This window comes from Colobus angolensis, unplaced genomic scaffold (genome assembly GCF_000951035.1).
Source record: "Colobus angolensis palliatus isolate OR3802 unplaced genomic scaffold, Cang.pa_1.0 Scaffold13, whole genome shotgun sequence".
Classification (NCBI taxonomy): Eukaryota; Metazoa; Chordata; class Mammalia; order Primates; family Cercopithecidae; genus Colobus; species Colobus angolensis.
In genome coordinates this window covers 5,628,430-5,645,052 of record NW_012114252.1, presented here as the reverse complement: position 1 = coordinate 5,645,052, position 16,623 = coordinate 5,628,430, and the positions used below count along the sequence as shown (strand labels likewise).

At 42.6% G+C, this 16,623-nt stretch overlaps 1 protein-coding gene across 1 annotated transcript in view; it reads left to right on the top strand.

Moving 5' to 3' along the window:
- Positions 1–16,623, top strand: part of ABCC4 (ATP-binding cassette, sub-family C (CFTR/MRP), member 4) — a 237,785-nt gene that overhangs the window by 75,529 nt on the left and 145,633 nt on the right. The window contains exons 14-19 of the mRNA XM_011933938.1: positions 3,640–3,736; positions 7,527–7,736; positions 9,372–9,512; positions 10,250–10,287; positions 10,677–10,771; positions 12,557–12,703. Coding sequence (XP_011789328.1) covers positions 3,640–3,736; positions 7,527–7,736; positions 9,372–9,512; positions 10,250–10,287; positions 10,677–10,771; positions 12,557–12,703 — 728 coding nt within the window. The remainder of the gene's footprint in view (positions 1–3,639; positions 3,737–7,526; positions 7,737–9,371; positions 9,513–10,249; positions 10,288–10,676; positions 10,772–12,556; positions 12,704–16,623) is intronic.

Here is a 16,623-nt window from a genome sequence, read left to right as displayed (position 1 = left end):
GAGTTGTGTTTTACAAATATATGTTGCAAACACGAAGTGGATTTTATTACATACAAAAAGTGAGGGGCACTTCCATTAACAGATGCCGATCCGATTTGTTACCAGCTATAGATGTGGTTGTATTCTAGAAAGCCTCAAATTCTCAGACCCCTGCCTCCGAGTCTCCTAATCAGAGCTCCCACACTGTTGCCTACCTATTTGTCTTAGTCCATTTAGGCTGCTGATTCAAAATAGCGTAAACTTGGTACTCTATATAAACAATAGAAAATTGTTTCTACAGTTCTGGAGGCCAAGATCCAAGATCAAGGCGCCAGCAGTTTTGGTGCCTGGAGAGGGCTCACGCTCTGGTTCGTAGACAGCTGTCTTCTCACTGTGGAAGGGGTACGGCAGCTTCCCTGGGCTGGCCCCTTTGACTAATACCATTCGTGCTGGCAGATTCTCACGAAATAGGCCTCACCTCCTAATACCGTTACATTGGTTAGGATTAGGGTTCAGTAGGAATTTGGAGAGGGCCACAAACATTCAGGCACATCACTAGTTCACCTTCCCTCTTTCAGTTCCTCTCGGACCCCTGTACTTTTAAGCTATGATTTTAAGTCCTTGAATGGCAAATTGCCCTTTGCAGTCCGCCCCATTCACCTTTCCAACCCTTGCCCACGCAAAACCAGCCCTCCAGCCATGCACACTTCCGTGGGGTGCCTGGAAGGAGGTGTGACTTTCTCACATCTGCCTGTCTGTAAGGGTATTGTTCCTGCCATCGGAGAACCAGGGATAGTATGCCTGGGCAAAAGAGAAAAAAATGAAAGACACAGATCCTACCTCCTGCCTTTCTCTTCTGCTCCTCGGAGGCCATAGCACTTTCTCTGTCTGCCCACAGCCCTCAATGAGCTGCTCTTGATCCACCTATGTGTCCTTCACCCCATCCCCCTCACTAGACTGTGAATGCATGAAGATGCCTTTGCACAGCGCGTTTGTGCCCCAGGACCATTGCACCTGCTGTATCTGCCAGGATTGCTTCCCCCAGATAGTCTCACAGCTCGTACACCACCTCCTTGCAGAGAGGCCTTTCCTGGCCACTCCTTCTAAAGTACAACCTTTGCCTGGCTGTCTCTTCATGGTTTACATTACTACCCAATAGTATATTTTCTGTGTTTGTGTAGTGAGTGTCCCTACACGATGCAGGGTGTTGTCTGTTTGCTTGACCAGTGGATGTATCCTTGTCACTTAGAGTAGTCCCTGGTACTTCGTCAGTGCTCAGCAAATGTGTCTTAACTGAATGAATGAAGGTAGTGACTGTATCCCTCCCTCCCTCCCTCCTTCCCTCCCTCCCTCTCTTCCTCCTTCCCTCCCTCGACAGAGTTTTGCCCTGTCACCCAGGCTGGAGTGCAATGGCATGATCATGGCCCACTGCAACTTCCACCGCCTGGGCTCAAGTGATCCTCCTGAGTAGCTGGGACTACAAGTGCACACACCCACACCCGGCTAAGTTTCGAGTTTTTTGTAGAGATGGAATCTCTCTATGTTGCCCAGACTGGCCTTGAATTTCTGGGCTCAAAAGATCCTCCTGCCTTGGCCTCCCAAAGTGCTGGGTTTATAGGTGTGAGCCACAGCACCTAACCAACTATATCTTTCTCACTTGTGTCACCTCTCACATTGTATGTGTCAGCTCTTAATGTTGTCTTTTTTTTTTTTTTCCTTTTTGAGACAGAGTCTTGCTCTGTTGCCCAGGCTGGAGTGCAGTGGCACGATCTTGGATCAGTGCAGACCTCCCGGGTTCAAGTGATTCTTGTGCCTCAGCTACTCGAGTAGCTGGCATTACAGGCATGCACATCCACCTAATTTTTGTATTTTTAGTAGAGATTGGATCTCACCATGTTGGCCAGTCTGGTCTTGAACTCCTGACCTCAAGTGATCTGTCTGCCTCAGCCTCCCAAAGTGCTGGAATTATAGGCATGAGCCCTCATGCCTGGCCTCTTACTATAGTCTTTATATAGTATTAGTGTTAAATAGCTCGTTGCTAAATCAATCACTTATTATTTGTTTTATGGCATGACTGGAAGATTTTTACTCTTAAAAATTTGGAAAGTATTTTTTGAGATTTGCCTAAGAAGCATAATTTAGAAAAAATTTCAAGCCATCAATTACAATGTTAGTGTAATTATTTCTGTATCTCATCTACAATGGAAGATGCTAGAAAGAAAACATTTTGAAACCTTTGAGGTGGCTGATACTGGACATAGCACCCCATCAGATTTGATCATTAACATCTCCCTTTAGATATGTATATAAAGGGATTAATGGCAGCCAATTTTGAAATAAAGGGAAACAGTTTCATTGAAAGCTTTAGTACTTAACCTGAAGAGGGGTATAATAGGTTGCGAAACTTAGTTTTGAAATAAGCCAAACTAAGATACCTGAAAGGGGAAAAGTTAATCATTTTGGATACAAAGGATGAAGTGATAGTTTACATAGCTGCAGTCTGGAGTTGCGGTTTTGATCACAGGCACTGTCTCTAAAATACTTGCTTATGACTTCTCAATCCTGAATTTCTAAAAGCAGTGCCTGCATATGGGGAAGACTGGACTACAGGGCTAACACTTACTGAGCATAAGTTATGTTCTTGGCCATTGTTACAGATTAGTGCTTTTCTTTTTTTCTTTTTTTTCTCTCCATTTTTTCTTTTTGAGACAGGTTCTTACTCTGCCAACCGGGCTGGAGTGCAGTGGTGTGATCACAGCTCACTGTAGCATCAACCTCCTGGGCTCAAGTGATTCTCCCACCTTAGCCTCCCTTGTAGCTGGGACCACAGGTGTGTGCCACCACACCCAGCTAATTTTTTTTGTAGCTCCCAGGAGTCTGCATTTACAATGTAGGAGAACTTTGAGCAGGTACTGTAGAAAACAAACAAACCCCAGAAAACTTGATGGTTGAATACCGAGGTGGGTCTTATCTTTGAGCCATATGGTTTGGACTGTTTGGATTCTGTTCTTCCATTTTCTTATTCAGACTGTTTAGGACTAATGAGAGAAGTTTTGCTTGCTGGATGAGACCAAGAATACTGTGGAGAGTCACACATCACTAGCATTTGTTTTCCTACCTAGTATTATTTGGGAAGAAGAGTCTGGCAAATGCACTCTGGCAAAAGTTACCAAGAATCTAAGCTTTTTTGGGGGGGTTGGGGGGCATCAATATGTGCATTATAAATCATCATCTAAGAAACCGTCCAAGAAAAATGCCGTGTCATTATATGACCTTGATCTTTCTTTCTCCCCTGCAATCCTACACAGTATTAAAATAATTAATGTTTTAGTTAAGTCAGGTTTTTGAATCTCTATATTGTTCAGTCATCTTCTCATCCTGGAATATATTGTTAAACTAAGTTTTAGAAAAAAAAAATTATACTTATTGCCTCCTTCCCAGACAACTATTTAGGATTTCTTCACAGCAAGGCTCATATTTGCTGCTAGTGGTTTTGAGGACCTATTCAGCTTTATTGGCTTATATTTCTATTTAGTTTGTATTTAACCTCTAGATCTTTGACTACTGTGTTGTCTTTGACTATGGTTTCAAAATGTATGTTTTTCAATGTGGAGCACCCCATTCGTGTGTGTTTTCACCCTGTGCCTTTTACATTTATAGGTGTATTTGTCAAACTTTGCATGAGAAGATCACAATTTTAGTGACTCATCAGTTGCAGTACCTCAAAGCTGCAAGTCAGATTCTGATATTGAAAGATGTAAGTAGTTTCTAGAGATCTCCTGCACTTGCAAGTTCTCAGGTGTGTTGAATCCCCTTCTTCTTCCTGCATTTCATGTCCCTTTCTTCTCAGAGCTGGGATTCGTGTTTTTGAGTATTAACTCAAAAGACTTGTGGAAATGTCATTATTACATGCTAAGCCATATTACCGTAAAGTATGTAAATTGCTACCTCAAGATTACTACATTGTTAAAGAAAATGATGCTAGTTTAATTTAGAACTTTTTGTTTACCTCTTCCATGACTTAATTCAAATTATGTTATCTGGAAATTACAGATACTCAGACCTGTTTGTATCCATTTAATTGTCATACATAGTTTACCTAAAGCTCCTCTTCTATTAATAGCAGAAATGGCTGGGCACAGTGACTCACACCTGTAATCCCAGCACTTTGGGAGGCCGAGCAAGGCAGATTACCTGAGGTCAGGAGTTCAAGACCAGCCTGTCCAACATGGTGAAACCCTGTCTCTACTAAAAATACAAAAAATTAGCCCGGGATGATGAGGCACACCTGTAGTCCCAGCTACTCAGGAGGCTGAGGCAGGAGAATCTCTCGAACCTGGGAAGTGGAGGTTGTAGTGAGCTGAGATCATGCCATTGTACTCCAGCCTGGGCGACAGAGTGAGACTCTGTCTCAAAAAAATAAAAATAAAATAATAATAATAATAATAGCAGCCACACAGGTGGATAACTGAGCAGTGGAGTGACGTGGTTTGATCTGTGATTTTAAGAGATCCCCTTTGTTGTTTGCTAAGGGAGCCACAGCAGAAGTAATTTGAAGTCTTAGTAGTTCGCAAGACAGAAATAAGGGCTTGGTCTAGCGTGTCAGTTTCCTAGAGCTGCCAGAACAAAGTGCCACACATTTGGCAGCTTAAAACAACAGAAATGTTTTGTCTCACTGTTCTGAGGCTGCAAGTCCAAAATCAAGGTGTCTGCAGGGCCATGCTCTCTCTGAAGGCTTCAAGGGAGAATCCTTCCTCACCTCTCCCACTTTCTGGGGTTTTGCTGGCACTCACAGTTGATCCTTGGCTGGCAGTGCAGCCCTTTAGTCTCTGCCTCTGTTGTCACGTGGCATTGTTGCTGTGTCTGTCTGGCTTTCTTCCTATAAGGACATCATTCATTGGACCTAGGGTTCACTCTAGTCCAGTATGACCTTATCTTGTCTTGATTGTATCTGCGAAGATCCTGTTTCACAAAACAAAGGCCACATTCACGGGTAACAGGGTTTAGGACTTGAACATATCTTTTTAGGGGGTCACCATTCAACCAAGAAGAGCTAGCGTGGCCAGGGACGTGGGGGTTAGTGAGAACTTCTCAGCCCAGTGGTAGTTTCATGCATCACTCCTTGGCTCGTTGCCTCTCGCCTCAGTAACCTGGTCCTTAACTCTTGCTCTGTTCCAGGCCCTGGTCAAATTCCTCATTGTAGGTCTGAAACCCCCTTAGTGTCTTCAAATGTTTTAATGTTTCTCCTCTCGCAATTTCTTAATAAAATGATGGAAGTAACAAAAATGAGTGTTAATTATATTTTATAAGATCTGTGCACCATTCTCCAAGGGAGATAAATTTCACATTATTGCAACAAATGGGGTATATAATGATAGCAGAGCTCTTAGATAAATTTCACATTATTGCAGCAAACGGGGTATATAATGATAGCAAAGCTCTTGCAAGTCTTTGTGTGTAAGTCCCTCCTTGCTGCTTAAAGAACAGTGAGGAATGTGTCCACTGAAGTCCCAGCAAGTGAATTCTCACCCTTAAGAGGATTATCAAAGGAAGAACTGCTGCCTCTTCAGAAGCAGTTCCATGTGCTGGCTCTTCCCCACTCCCCCAGGAATAGGGAGCCTGGGTTCCTCAAAATTGAAAATAATTAATTTCTTATGCAGAGGGCTGAGACTAGTGTGGCAAAACCTGAATGCTGGTACATTAGAATAAAATCTGTGGGTGGCAGAATAACCTTTCTCCAAAACAACCATTTGGCCAGGTGCGGTGGCTCATGCCTGTAATCCCAGCAATTTGGGAGGTCGAGGTGTCGGGGGGAATCACTTGAGGTCAGGAGTTCGAGACCAACCTGGTCAACATGGTGAAAACCTGTCTCTACCAAAAATACAAAAAAATTAGCTGGGTGCGGTGGCACATGCCTGTGATCCCAGCTACTCAGGAGCCTGAGGCAGGAGAATCACTTGAACCCGGGAGGCGAAGGTTGCAGTGAGCTGAGATCGCGCCATTGTACTCCAGCCTGGGCAACAGAGTGAGATCCTGCCACACACACACACAAACCATTTTTCCACTGGTGGGCACCCAGGATGAATATGTGTCCGTTCTTGCTGTCGTCCCAGCCCCCTCCCTAACAGCAGACAGAGCACGGTTGCCCCCTCGGAACCCACTCTGCATTGCTTGTCAGTACTTGGCTTCTGAGGAGAATTGCCATCCTAGTACCAGTAGGAGTTTCCTTGTGCGTGTTACAGATGCTATGTGAAAAGTGGTCATTTCATCAAACTGGGTGTGTCACTTTTACCTCCTGTGTGGAAGAAGATGCAATGTATGATGAAGCATTTTCGAATTCTCCAGTTATCAAACTGGTCCAGAGGGCCCAAGGTGTCACTGGATTTTCCTCAGTGGACCCACCTTTTTGGGGGTGGGGAGGATTAGGGTAGCAGGGAGGGTCCTGGCCACCTTCCCCCACCTGACTTGCTTTAGCCAGTAGCTCCTCTCCTTTGATTTGTTTTGTATTCTGGGAGTTTGCCTAATATTATGTTTGCTGCTGTTTGAGGAAATCAGTTGGGTCTCATTTCATGAGGTATCTCATTTCATGGGGTACACAAATAGTGAAGATATTTGTACATTATTTTCTATGACTTTGTAAGGAGAGAAAACTGTGCAAGGAGGTGTCCCATGGAATGTTGAATTTTCAGTGAGGAATTCCCTGAGTCTTTGGGGCATTTATGTATGTATGTATGCATGTATGTATGTATGTGATGCGGTTTTGCTCTTGTCGTCCAGGCTGGAGTGCAGTGGCTCGATCTCTGCTCACTGCAACCTCCGCCTTCTGGGTTCAAGTGATTCTCCTGCCTCAGCCTCCCGAGTAGCTAGGATTACAGGTGCCCGGCTAATTTTTTTGTATTTTTAGTAGAGGTGGGGTTTCATCATGTTGGCCATGCTGGTCTCAAACTCCTGACCTCAGGTGATCCACCCGCCTTGGTCTTCCAAAGTGCTGGGACGTCAGGTGTGAGCCACTGCACCTGGCCTGTGGGGCAATTTTAGAGTAAAGACCATGAAGTTGCAGCTCATGGGGTCTGTGTCCAAGTCTGGTTCTCACACCTTTTTCCAACAGGGCCCATGGCCAGTGGAGGCTTGTGGAGTGCTTCCTACCTGTGCAGATATGCCTGTTCCTATCAGTGTTAGGTTTCTTTCCTGGAATATCCTTCTCAATTTACTCATTCCTTCAATTCTTATTGCATAAGGCTTATCTCAGTTTTTCGTGTGTAATAAGACTGCCAATACGGTCACCAGCATCTATGTGATAATGATCAGCATTTGCAACACACTATTACCATTTAAAAAATATTCTTCAGTACCTAACACGGGCTCTGGCTGAGAACAGAGCACCCCGTTGTGTATCAGGTTGAATTGTATTAGATTTGTCAACTAGGATTCCGGACCTAAGTATAACCATAATTTAAGATCAGTTACCTTTTCTGGATTAGAATTAGATTAGGTTAACATTATCACCTGCAAATGTATCTCTCTGAAATTCTTTATTTTTATTTTAGGGTAAAATGGTGCAGAAGGGGACTTACACTGAGTTCCTAAAATCTGGTATAGATTTTGGCTCCCTTTTGAAGAAGGACAACGAGGAAGGTGAACAACCTCCAGTTCCAGGAACTCCCACACTGAGGAATCGCACCTTCTCAGAGTCTTCAGTTTGGTCTCAACAATCTTCTAGACCCTCCTTGAAAGATGGTGCTGTGGAGACCCAAGATGTGAGTTTACCTCCTGTTACAACATGGCCTGGTTTTGTTGACTGCTAATGGCCTTATGGATCTTTGGTCTCCTCTGTCTGAAGCATCATCTTTTGTCCCAAAGTAGATTCTGTGGTTTCAAGGCCCTATTCCATGATATTGGTAGATTAAAACAGAACCAAGGCAAACCACTGTGGTTGGAGTGATCCTTTGCGTGTAGGCTGGGGAATGTCATGGAGATGAGTAGCAGGTGTGTGTGCTGGTGCAAGTCCCAAGCTGTGTGTGACTCACACTAATGTTACAATTCTTGAATTTACTGTAGTGAAGTCCTACTTAGTCTGGTGGCCCCCGACTTCTCTTTGCATCCAGAGGCATAATTTGAAGACCGCCTTAGAGAAAGTCCTGCTGTGGGCCACATGAAATTAGCCACTTTTCCTATATGTTGGAATGTTCTAATGCTGCATGTGGCTGATGGAGGTATTTTGCCCTGTTGTCAGATGGTTTATGTTAGGCCAGAAGTAGCACGTGCAAAGACCCAACAGTTCCTGACACACAGCAGCCCATCTTCCTTCTTTACCTTTCAAGGGTAGGAGCTGCATCTTACTCATCTTGGTATTCCCAGTGGCCAACATAGAGCTGCTCAGTACATCCTCAGAGTGTGTGAATCTCATGCCTTCTAAGTCCTCCAGGCAGAAATGTACCGGAGCTCACTTAAAAACATAGATATTCCTTGCCACGCAAACCCTCACTATCCAAATCCAGGAGCCTGAAGGATTCTTGCAGATACTCAGATTAGGCTCTCACATGCCAAATTCTCAGGAGTCAGTTTCTGAAACTCAGGAACCAAATAGATTAGGATCATGTGGTATCCCTTGCTTTCCAAACTCTGGTTACTCAGACTCACTGCTTGAACCCAGTTACTGTATTGAGCTCATGTTTTGACCTTCTGCTCTTTTATGTTTCCATATTGAGTGATGCAGTTGAGAGTTCCATATCTTTCTGTATATGATTTTGGAACAAGTTTCTGTATATATACTTGAATTTGGGTGTGCTAGGTAAGTGCTGGACATTCTGATGTCATCCTTCCAGCAAGCCACGCCACAATGTACAATTGATATTTCCTTACCTCTAGTAGAACCCTGAAAGTGGGATGGCTGAGTCCAGGGATTAGTGCATGTAGCTGGGTGTGGTGGCTCATGCCTGTCATCCCAGCACTTTGGGAGGCTGAGGCAAGAGGATCACCTGAGGTCAGGAGTTCCAGACCAGCCTGGCCAACATGGTGAAAACCTGTCTCCACTAAAAAATAAAAAAATTAGCCAGGCGTGGTAGCAGGCATCTGTAATCCCAGCTACTCAGGAGTCTGAGGCAGGAGAATCGCTTGAACCTAGCTAGGAGGCAGAGGTTGCAGTGAGCCGAGATCACTCCACTACACTCCAGCCTGGGCAACAGTAGCAAAACTTCATCTCAAAAAATATTACATAAATAAAAAGTAAGTGCATGTATAATTTGGCTGGATATTTCTACATCCTTCTCCACAGGATATGGATCATTTTGGACTTCTGCCTGTTTCCCCACAGCTTTGTCAACAGAGTGCGTTATCATCTTTGGGAACAGTTTTGTATACGGTTTTGTCTCTTACCACCCTTTCCTTTACAGACGGAGAATGTCCCAGTTACACTCTCAGAGGAGAACCGTTCTGAAGGAAAAGTTGGTTTTCAGGCCTATAAGAATTACTTCAGAGCTGGTGCTCACTGGATTGTCATCATTTTCCTTATTCTCCTAAACAGCGCAGCTCAGGTAAATAATGACATTTGTTTTGTGCCCTCAAAATGATATTTACAGTACCTATGTTTATGCTATTAAGACTGCATCTTGCAGTTCACTTGGGATCTAAATTGAAATGTGCTGTCTTTGGGGAACAAAGTGAGGGCTGCCTAGCGGTGTCCCATTACAAAGACCTTCTGCGAAAAAAAAGGGTATCTTTCAATGATTTTAAAATGGAACATGTGTTTTCTTGAGTTCTTGATATCTGGGAGTTTGGGTTCAGCACAGACCTGAGCTGGAAGAACTATGCAAGTTCTCTGAGCTTTTTATTCTTTCTATTTTTTTCTTTTTCTTTCTTTCTTTCTTTCTTTTTTTTTTTTTGAGACGGAGTTTTGCATTGTCGCCCAGGTTGGAGTGCAGTAGCGTGATCTTGGCTCACTGCAACCTCCACCTCCCGGGTTTAAGCAGTTCTATCTCAGCCTCCGGAGTAGCTGGGACTACAGGCACATGTGCCACCATGCCCGGCTAGGCTCATTTTTGTATTTTTAGTAGAGCTAGGGTTTCATTATGTTGGCCAGGCTGGTCTTGAACTCTTGGCCTTAAGCTGATCCGCCTGCCTCAGCCTCCCAAAGTGCTGGGGTTGAAAGCATGAGCCACCACACCCGGCTCTGAGGGCTTTCTTTCGATTGTCCATGTTAGCGATTGAGAGTTTTGAGTTGGTAAGTCATGCCCAAGTTTGATTTTTGTCTTTGTTGTTTCTCACCTCCTAGGTTGCCTATGTTCTTCAAGATTGGTGGCTTTCGTACTGGTAAGTTATTTCTGACGTGTGAAATACTCAAACATCAATAAGAAGACTCGCTTTTCCGTAGAGTTAGGGGGAGATGTTTGTTGATCCTTCTCTTCTAATCCTCACTTAGTTTACTGGAAGAAAAGTTAGAGTGCTTGCTGGTGGAGTGTAACCTGTGGTGGTCTCCACCCTTGTCTGATCTGCAGCATCATGTTCACAGACAGTTTCGGGAACTGAAAGTCGTGATTTAAATTGAATTTTTATGAGGTAGAAACACACAGGACTATATGAGCTGAGAATCATTTTCCAGCCTGAAGCATTTCTCCCAAATTGTGGTTCTTTTTTTAAAAAAAGGTATTTCTCTAAATTCCATATATAGCTTAATATTTTTTTCTCCCCGTGTTCCATAGGGCGAACCAACAAAGTATGCTAAATGTCACTGTAAATGGAGGAGGAAATGTAACCAAGAAGCTAGATCTTAACTGGTACTTAGGAATTTATTCAGGTAAAGTTGAATCATTTGGTCTATTATATGAGAGGCTGAGGTGCTTACAATGAGCCTGTGTGAGTAACTAGGGCTTCCAGGAGTAATTCAGTAATGTCTTAACAGATTAGGAGTCTCAGTCGAATTTACTCTGTGAATTAATTAGAATAATTATTTTAAAAATCTACTAGAAGAAAGAGGTTGAATGAAGACTCTTAATTTGCTCTGTACTGGATTTTGAAAGTTAAACCAGGATTGAGCATTCAGAAAATCATCCACTGGAAATATGTGGCTATTGTCTATTCTAATAGGTTGCTTTAGCTAAATCTTATATCATTATACGGATGGGCAGGGGGATTAGAAACGGATCCCCACCCTGTGGTTCGGATTGTTCCAATTCTGTCTAAATAAACCCTGGCTTTTATTGAACTTGGATGAAATCCTCTGGCAGCAAGGCCCCCAAAATAAAAGCATTATTCCCTCCCAGGTATGCAAAGCTCCCTTCAGCACTGCTCATCTCCTGGGCTTCACTAATTACTTAAGAGGGAAGCTGAGCAGGGAAGAATCCAGTGTCGGGGAATTAGGACGCCTTCTATTTCTTACCTTGAGATCACAATGTTATCGCGTCCCCAACTGTGTGATTAATTTAACATTTGGCTTGCCAAACTAATATAAACGCCGCACTCTGTTTTCACAAGAGTGCTTAAAATGTATGTAGCATTACATACTGTTTAAAGGAAATCCTCATCTAAAATTTTAAATATTTCCACAGGAAATGCTCCTACAAGCTTTCCTCAGAGATAGAGTGAGTTATCTTTGGAAGAACCTACTCAGTGAAATTTGGTGTTTATTTCATCTATCGCTTGCTAAGAAATCTGAATCCGTTAGGTGTTTACCTTCCGAATTGACGGACTATGTGAAAACTAAGGGAAGAAGGAAATCGGTTCTATTATGTTTGTGTAGGATGACAGGCTAAGGATAATGCCTGTTGATGGAGTTAGGAATTTGAGCTGCTTTCAGAGGTTAAATAACAGTGACATGTCATCTGAAAGGGAAATATTTGTTATAGAAGTTACCCCCACTGTATTGAGCATTGTGAGTTAAGAGATGTAGGAAAGCTCTTTTAATTTCTCTGTGAATAATGGATCCTCATTCATGTCTTAATAAAATGTATGATTTATTTTATTCATTTAAAAATGTCTTGTGTCTATGTAAAACACTTAGTGTGGGATTAGTTGCTTATTTAGATTAATTATCTTATGTTAAAATATAATGTGTGTTTTCTTGCAATTCAATTATTCAAGAGGTTTTCCACATGCAACTTAATATGGTATTTTTAAATTCTTTAAAGCTACTTGGGCATTTTCTACAAGGAAAAGGTAAATCATTTCTCCTATTCCTTGTTAATATCACATGTTGGTATCAAAACATACCACCTTTTTTAGATTATGGGACATAAATAATAAGATTTGGAATATGGAGAAGATCAACTACATTTCATGATTATCTGTCTTACTTCTGAGTTTTTAATAGAACTTGCAATTGAATTAGGAGAGCCTAGAATGAAATTGTATTGTACACCTGATTTTTCTTTTCTGTACAGTTTCCGTTCAGTGAGAGAAAAATAAACTATTTTAATCCTTCTTTGTCAATGTATTTTGTAAATACATTATACTTTTGTAAAATCCAGATGCTTTATGGAATAAATTAAGTAACATCTTTATAAACTACCTGACTTGCTTTAGCAACTATTGAAGAAAATGCAGAGATATGCTGTGTTCCTTAAGTGATATTTCTTTATTTCAGGTTTAACTGTAGCTACCGTTCTTTTTGGCATAGCAAGATCTCTATTGGTATTCTACGTCCTTGTTAATTCTTCACAAACTTTGCACAACAAAATGTTTGAGTCAATTCTGAAAGCTCCGGTATTATTCTTTGATAGAAATCCAATAGGTAAGTCTGACACCAAGTTTCTCAGTAAGTATGTCTTGTTAACACATTTAGGATCTGATTACATTTCCGTCTTTGAAAATGGAAGGGGTGCTTGGAAGAAAATCACTATGCATGTTGATTCATTTTCTACAAGAAGCTTCACTGCTATTTTTCTCCTACTAGAGAAAATCTGAATATTGGTAGGGAGGGGGGCATACAATCTTTTATTCCAATTTATATGTGTGTGGAAAAATAAACGAATGTTGACTCTGCAGAATGCTCTAGGAATCCATTTGCTGTGAGGCAAGTGAAGCATCCTGCATTCCTTGTAAACATGTTTAAATGTAGTAGTTGCTAAAACATTGGCTGTGTTTACATAGTGTTAGGTTATGCCATTTTTCAGAGGGGTCTTTGTAATCAGGAATGCTCTGATGTGAGATGGGCTGTGTATTTCTTTCTTTCACTGGGAAACCCATTCATTTCTGGAACCACAGGGTTTTTGTACATACCCTGACTGTGAGGTTTCCTTGAAAGACAATACATGGTGAATTAAAAGCCGAGATTGGTAAAATGTAAACTCCCCTTCAAGAACAGTTTCTAACTCTGTGGTTTTAAAGTAGACTTTTGGTTCTATAATAGAGACTTTGTTGAACCTGCCATGTAGATCTTCAGTAGCTCGTTTCCTAGCTATACCCAAGTATACCCAGTAGTTTCCAAGTGGTTGATGCCTCTGCACTACGGGCTTCTTACCTGTCTTGCTTCTGAGGCTAGCCTTCCCAACCCAGGTTCCTAGGGAGAGTTAGTTGTGCCTATACGTCCCCACCCTGGTCAGTTGAGTAGACTTGTGGGGAGGCCTGAGTGACATTGTACAAATGATAGCTACCCTCATAGAAGCAGGGAGGAGGCCTGGAGACAACACAGGCATAGCTTTGGCTTGGCCATTGACTAGCTTTGTGACCAAGGCCAGAGCACATAGGCGCTATTACACAGGCAAATCTCCAAGCAGATGCTGTAGTTCAAAGTGTGGACTCAAACTAACTGCCTGGGTTCAGTCCTGGTGCTGGTTACTAATTGTTATAGCTGGTTACAGTTACATTCATACTCATGTCCTAGTTACTGAAGTTTTCTGTGTCACAGTTTTCTTATCTGTAAAATGGGGATACTATTCATACCCACCAAATTGAAATCTTATGAGAAATAAGCATGTTAATACATTCCTAGTACATGAAACTGGGTGTAGCTACATGGTCAGTGCCTAACGAATGTTAGTGGCAGTGAAGTCATGTATCTCTGAATTGAATCACCTTCACTGTGGGATGGAAATTACTCCTACCCTCTCTGTTTTAGATGATTTTCATGAAGATTAAGGAAGCCTATTCTGGAAAGCATCTCGTGTAGATTTATTTAACAAAACTTTTCAGTCCAAGCACGGTGCAATGTGCAAGGATTTGTAAACTGCAGAGACCACACAAATATCGGTCTGATTTCAGCTGTTATTAGAAAGTCATTGGAGGACCTCTGCACTCTTACAGCTGTAACGTCGCGCCACTTTGCCAGTTAATTTGAAACTACAGTCCTGCATTTCTGTTATCACAGGCCTCAGAATGTTCATGACTACCATTAACCAGCCTCTCCATGTTCGAGACCTGTGGGCTTCTCCTCATGCTGATTTATTTATTATTCAGGGATTTGGGACCCAGTCTAAATCTTGGAGGTCACTAATCTTACGGCAGCACATGAGTGTTTATCTTGCTTCCTCCTCCTATATCTATTAGCATGACTTTATTCCTTCAACAAAATAGAAGCCCAAATAAGTACCCCAAAGAGAAGCCTATTTTGTCCAAAATGTTTAGAGGTCATGAATTATTTACTTTTTTTAGTGGTAGATGTTGAAAAAATTATATTTAAAAATTAAAAGTTTTTTAATGGTAGAATTAAAATTTTCATTTAGATAAAATTTTTGTACTTTTTACAATGGTGAAGGATACACAAAATCTGTGAATTATGCCTCAGAATTCACATTACTGATTGTATGCACTTCGATGGTTATATATATATATAGAATTTATTTGGAGATAAGGTCTCATTCTGTTGACTAGGCTGGAATGCAGTGGTGTGATCACAGCTCACTGTAGCCTTGACCTGGGCTCGAGCGATCCCCCTGCCTCAGCCTCCCAAATAGTTGGGACCACAGGCCTCTGCCACCATGCCCAGCTAATTATTAAAATTTATTTTATTATATTTTGAAGAGATGGGATCTCACTGTGTTGCCCAGGCTGGTCTTGAACTCCTGTGCTCAAGGGATCTTCCTGCCTCAGCCTCCTCAAGTGCTGGAATTACAGGCATGAGCCACTGGACCCAGCCAGCTTTATAATATAAATAAAAATTCCCCTCTAGGATAGTGAGGCAGGCATGCTTCATTTTTCAGTACTCTTAAATATACATGTTAAATGTGTATAAGTATCTGGCATGATGTTGTGCCCCCTAAATTGCAGAGTGTTCTTTGAGTAGGGTAGGAAGACTGGGAAGCATGTCTGAATACTTAGTTATTAAAAGCAAACTCTTAGAAGAGCCCTGGGGAAGTTTCCTATGAGCTCGGCATCCTGATATTCTCCCAGATTGTAGAAAACTTAGGAAACGGGGAGGACCTCTGCTGGCATATAGTTTCCAGTAAGCTCACCTTGGGATGGCGAGTGGCACAGAAACTCCAGGTGACTCACACCGGGAGTCTGGCTAGACGTCCCTCATATCCCCATCTCCAGTGCCCTTGGGCTGGGATATTCTCAGTGCCTGATCTGCAGCATAGAAATGTCTTCTCCATTATTTTATGGCCGCTCCCACCCCAGATGTGCCGTTCCCCTCATCATGCTTCTGCCCAGATCCTCGTCCGTGTGGTTAATGAATGGGTGACCCTTGCTGCTGACTCAGAGAACCAGACCTTCTGGAAGGATCCCCCTGACTGTTCCACTGTGGTCCCAAGTTCACTTATTTGCATTTAGGGAGAAGAGGAAGGTAAACCTGGAAGGTTAGTGTTTCTTCTCAGCAGTGAAGTTTCTGTTTCTTTTCTCTTTTTTTTTTTTTGAGACAGAGTCTTGCTCTGTCGTCCAGGCTGGAGTGCAGTGGCGCGATCTCGGCTCACTGCAAGTTCTGCCTCCCGGGTTCACGCCGTTCTCCTGCCTCAGCCTCCCGAGTAGCTGGGACTACAGGTGCCCGTCACCATGCCCGGCTAATTTTTTGTACTTTTTTAGTAGAGATGGGGTTTCACTGTGTTAGCCAGGATGGTCTCGATCTCCTGACCTTGTGATCCGGCCGCCTCGGCCTCCCAAAGTGCCGGGATTACAGTCGTGAGCCACCGCACCTGGCCTGAAGTTTCTGTTTGTAAGAAGGCCACGCTTCTCCAACATGCAAGATGTTAAGTTCCTCTCCATTTCGAACCCACCTATGGTTGCATGAAATTCGTCTTTGTTTATATAATACAATACCTTTTTATCTACTGGTCTTTCATTAACCTGATAAATCTTAAGTTAGCAGGATAAAATGTGAGGCAAACCAATGTGCTGCCTTAAAATGACAAGAGACAGTTCTCTTTCTTTTCTCTTTTCTTTCTTTCCTTCCTTCCTTCCTTCCTTCCTTCCTTCCTTCCTTCCTTCCTTCCTTCCTTCCTCTCTCTTTCTCTTTCCCTCCCTCCCTTCCTCCCTCCCTCCCTTCTCTTCTTCCTTCCTTCCTTCCCCTTCCTTTCTTTCATTTCCTTCCTTCCTTTTCCTTTCTTTTCTTTTTTTGAGACAGTCTTGCTCTGTTGCCCAGTCTGGAGTACAGTGGCATGATCTCAGCTCACTGCAATGTCTACCTCTTGGGTTCAAGCAATTCTCATGCCTCGATCTCCTGAGTAGTTGGTATTACAGATGTCTGCCACCACACCCAGCTTTTTTTTTTTTTTTTTT